The sequence below is a fragment of the Camelina sativa genome, chromosome 19 (genome assembly GCF_000633955.1).
Source record: "Camelina sativa cultivar DH55 chromosome 19, Cs, whole genome shotgun sequence".
Classification (NCBI taxonomy): Eukaryota; Viridiplantae; Streptophyta; class Magnoliopsida; order Brassicales; family Brassicaceae; genus Camelina; species Camelina sativa.
In genome coordinates this window covers 16,875,038-16,884,340 of record NC_025703.1, presented here as the reverse complement: position 1 = coordinate 16,884,340, position 9,303 = coordinate 16,875,038, and the positions used below count along the sequence as shown (strand labels likewise).

The following is a 9,303-nucleotide window of genomic DNA, read 5'->3' as shown; positions in this document are numbered from 1 at the left end:
GAAACACAAGAGGATCAAAGTACAGAACCATCTTTAGATGTCACTAATTTGGTTCCTCCTACTAATCAAGTACGTGAAACAACAACAACCCAGAAGAAGTCTGGTCTTCGTCCATCAAGAAGAAGAACTCATTTTGAATCGCAAGTTGAGACTGGCTTTCAACGTGTAATAGATACTCGTCAAGATTTATTACAAGAACTACGTTCACGAAAGATTCAAAAGCTATCATATGGCGACGCTACGGTGGTTCTAGAAAAATTACCTATTGAACAACTTGGAACATTTTGGTGGGAGGCGAACAAGTTATTAAAAAAGGATGCTGACATTCGTGAAGCATTTATAAAACTGGAGAGTGTTGAAACTAAGATCAAGTACATGGAGGCTTTAGTTGGAATCGATAGACACGGGTATCCATGCAACAACGTCAATCTGCAAGTGGCAACTAATTTTATGAAAAACAGCCAGCAATTAGCTGCAAATGTTTCTGTGGAGAAGATAAGAGAACGAGCAGTTGGATTTAGTATGTCTCCTCATATCACATATGACATCGCATCTCACCATCTCTCCCAAGAGTTTGAAAATAATTTAGGAGGCTGTGAGGCTATGAAAACTAGTTTTACAGCTTTACTTGGGTTGCCTTCTTCTGAAGTAGGAGAACCGACTACTAGACCACCAATGATCAACTTAGTCGGTGATAGTGGTGACAACAATATTGATTAGACATTTTTTTTAATTTGATCTTCCTAGGATTTGTGTTTGGTTTTTTTCTTTGGGTACGAAGAACATCTTTCTTTTGTTAGATTTTTATACTTTTAAGTTTATTTCCTTTTGATCTTATTATATTATTTTTTTTGCTTGAGTTTTATGTTGGATGTTCTATTTATTTCTTTTGGTATAAGTTACAAAATTCATTGCAACAAAAAAAAAACCCTTACGAGTACTTGCATGTGAGAAAATTGGTTTCTAACTTTATATAATTATGCTAAAAATTTGACAATGATATTTCCAGGAACTTCGTATTCTAGAGTTACGGTTACGTGGGATTCACAATTTAACCGATGAAGAGTTAGCAGAATTGATGTTATTGGAAGAGGAAGAGTTTATGCAGAACTACATGGAACCAATCATAAACTACTATCAAAAGAATTTTTTGAGAAAACCCATGAACGAAGAGTGGGGAAACGGTTGGAGTATCATACAAGGACAAATTTACAAGAGTGAAATGTCATGCCACACTCTTATACGCATGAATTCAAAAGCATTCACCAGTTTGTGTGAAGTTCTTCAGAACAAATATGGATTACAAGAGTCAAAGAACATCAAGATCGATGAAAGTGTCGCAATTTTCTTGATTCTTTGTGCCCAAATCACAGCCAACATGACATTGGTTTAATATTTGGTCATGCTCAAGAGACTATATGTAGGAAGTTTCATCTTGTTTTGGATGCGATAGTGAAGCTGGCTCTAGACTATTTACGGCCAAGAACAACACGTGAGCTTGAAGCAATATCTAAAAGTTTAGAAGGGGATAAGCAATATTGGCCTTATTTTAATGGATGTATTGGAGCACTTGATGGAACCCATATACCAATTATGGTAACTCCAGGTCGAGATGCACTACGATTTGTGAATCGAAAAGGAAGACCAAGTCTTAACGTTTTGGCTATGTGTGATCTAGATATGCTTTTCACTTATTGTTTTGTTGGAATGCCCATGATTCACGAGTGTTGGCAACAGCTATATGTGAAGATCACATGTTTCCCAAACCTCCTGATGGTAAATACTATCTTGTAGATTCTGGATATGCCAATAAACGAGGATATTTAGCTCCATATAGGAAAGAAAGGACAGAAGGTACACGGTATCATCTACAAGAATTTTTACATGGTGAGCCTCCCAAGAATAGCAAAGAAATGTTTAATAGGTGGCATGCGTCTTTACGTTTTGTTATTGAACGTACGTTTGGTGTCTGGAAAAAAAAATGGAGAGTTTTAAATGAATTTTCAAGGTATGATATTCCTACACAGAGAAAAGTTATATTCGCGACAATTGGACTACACAATTTTATTCGTTGGAACAAAATTAAGGATAAAGATTTTGAAGAAGTTGAGAGGGAAACTGATGTTAATCATATGCATCAAAATCAAAACAATGATGAAGATAATGAAATGGAAGAAGAACCAGCTGCAGAAGGAGCCTATATGAAAATTGTACGAGATCAAATTGCTGAGTAAATATGGTCTATAAAGAGACGTAGTTCTCAACGTCTATAGTTGATTATTTTTTATAATTATCATATTAGTATCACACATTTGTAGTGGTTACCGAAAGTTCAAACAATACATGTTCATGTATTCATGTTTGTACGTTGGTTTTGATGGGTTGAAGATGCTTGTTTTTGATTAAAAAAAATATTTTTATTTTTCTTTTAATATTTTTTTTATATGTTATTGCTTGTTCTGTTTTTTTGTTACCATTTACCATACCATTTATTCTGTTTTTTCTCTGCATTTATTCCTTTTCATTCCTTTTTTATTTTTAATTTTTTTCTTTTTGTTCCATTTTATTCCTGTTCCTCCTCGTTCTTTTTATTCTTCAACTGGTCACCAATAAGAGCCTAAACCAAGTTAACGATTATATTTTCGTTACATGGTGCTTCCTTGATCAGCAAGGATGAGATGAACCTTGTTTTCGATTACACTCAGGTTTCGTCGCTGTATTCTCTTTTGGTTTCTTGCTGGTATCAGAAATAAGCGTCAGTGGGATTCTCTACGTTGGATCAAGGTTGTTTCGGTTACACGCGGTATGGTACATCTCCCACATCCGTTTTCTAGGGCCATTCGTTTCTTAAGGAGATGGAGCGGTTTGTGAACTCATCATCATCATCATCTTATTGGCCAAATAAATTCAGGGACCTTGTAAAAATCTAAAAAATACTGGCCTTTTTAACACACCTATTAAAAAATTGGTCCTCAAATTTAATTAATTTTTTTTCTGGCCTTCAAATATAGGCAAATTTTTTTATAACCCTATTCAAATGCTCCACTAGATCTCCCCAAGAACCGCCCCTCAACCACTAACTTAGCAGAATCTCAACTAGATAAACTGAAGTTAATGACTTGATATACTGGTATGAATCATGATATTACCTAAATAAAGAACATTAGCAGGGCCGATTCTTGAATTTTGGTGGCCTAAAGCATAGAAAAATAATTTTGTTTTATTATATAAAATTAATATTTTTTTACTACAATGCTAAAATATAATAAAAAACATGGAAAAAATGAAATAACTAAAATATAATTTTTGTAACTTTTATTATAGCAAATACTCAGTAGACATCATTGTTAATAAAAAATAGTTGGTAATAATATATTATTATAATAAAATAAAAATTAAGGAGAAGAAGTAATTTTGATGTTCTTGTATAAAATTTTAGTTTTGTTTGAATATTATAATATTTTGTAGTCAAGTGAATTCAAATTTTTGTAGATTTTAATGTTAAAAACCAAAAAGTAATAAATAATTTTTAAAAATATTAGACTATTCCAACAAAAAAAAACCAAAACCAAAACCTGTAAATAAAAAACAAAAGAAAAAGAAAAAAAAACTGTAAATGACACGGCAGAGTTGAATGCTTGAACCCATGACTTGCCACATAATCGCATGATACGGACCCAACAGACCTGCCTAATCTCTTAAACATGTGTTGCTAAAAATTTTAATATATGATGTGGCCTAAAGCAGGTGTTTTGCCTGCTTTAGGGGTGGGCCGGCACTGAACATTAGAGTGACTGATATAACTTTTGACTAGCAAAATCTTTCATTTTGGGATCACTGATGATCAACCAGAAGAAAGTAGATGAGCATGCACGACGAGGAGATGGTCAATATTATAGTGTAGCTAGATCTAAATGAATTATATAAATAGTTATTTTCTGTTGTTTATAGATAGGTGACAGTTTTACAACTCTTTTCAATATAGCCATTCATACTTTTATGTTAAAATTCGCATATGTAATTCTCTGCTACAACAAAAGATTTATTGTCCTAAGTTATAGAGTAATTCACATATGTAATTCTCCGCTACAATTGTCTCTGTGACTCAGTAGTCAGTAGGATATTGACTTTCGTTTTCATGTAAGGAAATGAAACTATGGTCTTTGTTTTTATGTTTTTCATGTGCATTAAATGTTTGGGAAAAAATTGTCTGAGCTACCAATAGGCAGTAGTTATGGGCTATTCCAATTATACAATGGGCGAAATGACAAGGAGCAGAAAGATCTGTCGACAAAAATTTTTGGTATGGATCTGTCGTGAAATAAATTCAAATATCTATTAGATCATATTATGATATTTACAAGTGCATGGCATGTACTACTACTAGTACTTGACAGTTTCAATGAATTTAAAGATCTATATCACGTTACCGTGCAGTTTTGTACAATGACGTGAGTGTAAGTAATTTGAAATCTCATCATATTTCATACCAATTTTTTTTTTTTTTTTTGAAATAGTGTTACAAAAAACTTAATGCTCGTGTATTTTATCTGTAATAAAATAAAGTTAATAATCTTCGTTTGTATCCTTGTATATATTTTTATGAAACTCTTTAAGTACATATACTAATATATCTAAGTGAAAAATTCTTATAAATTTTTTAATTTTTAGATTTTGATTTTTGTTTTGCAGAAATTTTCAGAATCATACGATGAATTTCCGATGGTAGTTGTCAAACACATCCTCTACAAAATATTTCTCTATATGATCTTTAATATGCGGGAAAACGGACCATTAATTCTGCAATAAACTAAGTTGTTTTAACGTATTTATACACATAATTTCGAAACATGTTTATAATTACATGAACTAACCTATAATTTGATTCAGTATATAAACTATAAGATAGTATCTATGGTACTTCAATTTTGTATGTTTAGTTAACTTTGGAAACTTTAATGCGTGCAAATGAAACCTCGATATAGTCTAATCTTTTTGTTTATTCTTCGACCTTAAGAGTATGAATTTACAGAAAACCGAAAGATAATAATAGAAAATAGAGACGATATTTTATTATGCAAACATCGCAGATTACAACTCAAACTCGAAGTCATTACATTATGAAACTTTATTCCCATTAGTATCCTTAAGGCGCTTCATTACAAACGCACCATGGTTTACCTATAGTCATACACACATAAGTGTATATATATCTAGAATACAACGCATGGTGGTCAACTTATTATATTGTTTTAGTGACCCGACTGAGTCTGAACAGCTTCTCCAGCATACGAGCAACACCTTACACATCCACGGTAATTTCTGTAGCAGCAGCCGTGACGGCAGTAACCACTTCCTCGACCTCCTCCATTGTATCCTCCTCCGTTGTGACCTCCTCCGTTGTATCCTCCTCCGTTGTGCCCTCCTCCATTGTATCCTCCACCGTTGTGCCCTCCTCCATTGTATCCACCTCCGTTGTGCCCTCCTCCATTGTAACCTCCTCCACCATGGTATTGATCAGGCTGCACGGTTTCCTCACTCTCTGACTTCACTTTACCTTTCCAAAACATTACATTATTTTAAAGATATGCTCTCTTTTTAAAATATATGTATGTAAATTCGGATCTCGCGCTTTAAAAGAAATTATTTATAACATAAAAAATACGTTCTATGTAAAACATAAAAAGAGTTTGATACATGTAATAAGGATTCAACATCATATCTACTACGTACCGGAGGCAGCGGCAACTTCTGAGACAACGAGAAGAACTGCAAATAGACCCAACATAACTAAAGCCTTGGAAACCATCTTCTTTAACTCTTTATAACACTCTTTTTATATATGATGCAAAGCCCAAGTGAATGAAGTGATGGATCATATGTTATTCACTATGCGCTCTATTTATAGAAGACGAGAAAGAAGAAAATTCAAGAAAGAGTCAAATAAACTAATCAGTCTAGTAGTCCAATAATTAAATACAAAGTGGTAAGGAGATAAGTATCAAAGTCTCGTGTACTCGTCTATAGTATTAACTATGGCCCCTTATGGTTGGTTGTTGGATTCACAGTAAATAAATTTGAAACTCCATAAATGACAACACCACCAGTCTTTTACTCTTTTAGTATATTGTACAACTATTAAGTTTTTAAACACAGTGCATTCACATGCATATAGATATTATTATCTCCGTAAAATTATGGTTGGCACAAAAAAATATATGTAGAACTCCATAATTGGACTACTGCAACTCTGCAAAATCCCCGATAATATAAAATATATGATAATTATTATATACATTACCATCATCAATTCATCTCCGTAAAACTATGGTTTGTGACATTCAATGCGAATATAAAAACTATATAACCATTCAAGAATAGAAAAAATGTTATGTCTAATCCAAGAACCCACTAGATGACTTATGATTCTATTTATTATACAAAATAAAATAAAATTATTCTAACCGCAAAGCTAACCAGTAAATTCTAAACCTGAATGAAACATTTTACTATGATAAAAAGGAACATTTAAACTATTAGAGACAATTAATATTATGAAAAGGAACATTTAAACTATTAGAAATAATTTATATTATGACCTATGGGTAGTATATATTTTGGTGTTTTAGCATATTGAATGATGAAAAAACTCTGAAGTGTAAGATGATATATATATATATATATATAGGATTAAACTCGGGTAAGGGAGTTCGCATCTTCCATACGACTGATATTTTTTAGTATGAAAATTAATTTGCTTGAAAATTCCAAAAAAAAATAGGGCGAGAGACTCAACTTCTAGAAAACGAAAAATTAATGTGCGTAAGTGCGTTATTCCGGATAAGTAATCTTTATTTTTCAGGTCGTCAAAGTATATATGTTCCTATATTAACATGGTCAAAGAAAAAAATTCGAAAAGCGGCACAAGACNCGTTTTTTTTTTTTTTTTTTTTACTGACAACAAAAGATTAGTTCATGAGAACCAATATGGTGGAAAGTTGTTTACATATAAAATATGGTGTGGACTTATACGCGCCTTTCGCAACGCACATACATTCAAATTTCTAAAAATAAAAAATAAAGAGAAAGAAGTAAACTCCTCCCTGTCAATCTTGATGTCGGTGAGGTACGTCGAGAAAGCCGGCTAGTCTTGAGGAGAAGACACCATCTTCACTAAGTCTGAACAATCAGTATAGAAAGCCACATCCCGGTAGTCATGTCCAATCATGCAACACATAGCCCAGATGAAAGCTTCTACTTCAGCATGTAAGGGGGAGAGACTTCGTCGGAAATTGGTAGCTCCCATAATGTGTGACGAATCCTGAGACGCCGTACAAATCCATCCTGCACCTGCAAAAGTGTCACCGGCTTTCCAAGATCCATCAACGAAACACCGATGACCCGAGTAAGCGGTGGAAAGGGGAGCTGCAGCCACCCTCACCCGAGGGTTAGAAACAAACGGACCAGAGGGGAGATCCTCACTCTAACCCTCTTCCTATGCATGCTGCCAAAATAACGCCTCACCCTCTGCTACCCTAAAAATCTCCCCAGGCTGCTCATCCTTATTTTCAAAAACCCGTGCATTCCTGGCTTTCCATATATACCACATAACCCACGGAAAAACGGATGTTGAGAGCCCGGATTTTTTGAGCCTAAAAAATGATCCATATTGGCATACAAAGAGTACGTGGGTAAAGAAATTGGCCCCACCGGAACATGAGATAAGGCCCACACTTGCTGAGCCGGTGGACAAACAGAATTAGCATGATTTATTGTTTCCTCATCAGCCCCACACCGTGCAAAACCCAAACACACGCTATACCCCGCCGTCTCAAATTAGACGAGACGGAAAGACAGCCAGACAAAACTTGCCACATAAAATGTTGTATTTTAGCTGGGCATTTAACCTGCCAAACACTTGCCAAAAGAGGGGTAATCTCTGGACCACACCCTAGAGCCTGAAAGGTCCGCGGTGCTGCCCTGCGTGCCGTATGATATCCAGACTTAACCGTATACTTTCCAGACTTTTTTAAGTGCAACCCTAGGGAGTCTGCTGATGGGCAGCTCCCTAAGGGTAAAGCCCCTATCAAGTCGACATCCATCAGATCAAAATGCTCATGAAGCAGATCCATACGCCAAGAATTCGTTTGCCGATCAATGAAATGAGTTAGTTGGAGAGAAGGATCCGCATAGGGACCCTTACTTAAAGCTGGTCTTGGGGATTGAGCCGGAATTCAGGGATCAGTCCATATAGAAATGGTTTCCCCATAGCCCACTCTTTTAATGAGCCCTTTGTGTACCAAAGATCTAGCGGATACAATACTCCTCCACCCATACAATGGAGAGTACGACCTAATCGGTTCCATTGGATTGGAGTTCCGATAGTACCTACCTTTGAAAACCCTGGCATACAGTGAGTCGGGAAACTCAATCAGATGCCATAATTGCTTAGCCAACAATGCCGAATTAAAATCGTCCACATTCCTAAACCCCAAACCGCCTAATTGCTTACTACAACATAATTTCTCCCAGGCAAGCCAATGCGTGCCCCCTGACTGACCATTTGTACTCCACCAAAATTTTTCCATTGCAATAGTAAGTTTGGATGTGATCATTTTCGGTATCCGAAAGCAAGACATCACAAAAGTCGAAACAGCAGTCGCAACAGACTTAATCTTCACCTCTTTCCCTCCCTTTGAAAGTAACTTCGCCGTCCAACCATTTGTCCGATTTAGGAGTTTATCCCGAACAAAAGAGAAGACCTGTGTTTTAGACTCACCTAAACTCTTTGGTAATCCTAGATATGAGTCCATGCCGCCCAAATTGGTTATTCCAAGAACCCCCTGCATCTCCGTTCGTACCCCCTCATCAACCGTATGACCAAACTGTACCGAAGACTTTGCAAAATTAATTTGCTGTCCTGAGACGGCCTCGTACTTCTTTAAAATATCCAAGATAGCTCCACACTGTTCCTTTTCAACCTTACAAAAAAGTAAACTATCATCCGAAAAAAACAGGTGCGTGATTGGTGGACATTTGTTGGCCACCTTAATCCTAGTGATCAACTTATCCATCTCTGCTTTCCAGATATTAGCAATTAAAACTTCCGTACATAAAATAAACAGATAAGGAGATAACTGTCAGCGGCACAAGACGTTTTTGTCGTAAAATTGCATATTGATGTAGTACTTTTACTTCAATTAAATTATCAATCTACAATCTGCATTAATCAACACACTAGGAATGCACAAAGATGCTTAATCTATTCTTAAACAGGAATTGGTTCTTTGTAACAATCTTAGC

General features: G+C 35.3%; 2 protein-coding genes and 1 pseudogene across 3 annotated transcripts; 1 reads left to right on the top strand and 2 right to left on the bottom strand.

Annotated features, from left to right (window-relative positions):
- Positions 1,163-2,234, top strand: LOC109130850 (annotated as a pseudogene).
- LOC104766552 (glycine-rich protein 3 short isoform-like) lies at positions 5,045-5,921 on the bottom strand. 2 transcript variants are annotated; one of them, XM_010490466.2, is made up of 2 exons: positions 5,734-5,921; positions 5,045-5,551 (listed from the first exon to the last, which is right to left on the bottom strand). In XM_010490466.2, exons 1-2 carry the CDS (start codon positions 5,807-5,809, stop codon positions 5,253-5,255), a joined length of 375 nt encoding a protein of 124 aa, XP_010488768.1. In that variant the 5' UTR covers positions 5,810-5,921; the 3' UTR covers positions 5,045-5,252. The 2 variants fall into 2 exon arrangements, with proteins under 2 accessions (XP_010488768.1, XP_010488767.1); XM_010490465.2 differs by having other exon boundaries at positions 5,045-5,557; positions 5,734-5,916.
- On the bottom strand, positions 7,145-9,074 carry LOC104767908. The gene is made up of 2 exons (XM_010491872.1): positions 8,393-9,074; positions 7,145-7,350 (listed from the first exon to the last, which is right to left on the bottom strand). Exons 1-2 carry the CDS (start codon positions 9,072-9,074, stop codon positions 7,145-7,147), a joined length of 888 nt encoding a protein of 295 aa, XP_010490174.1.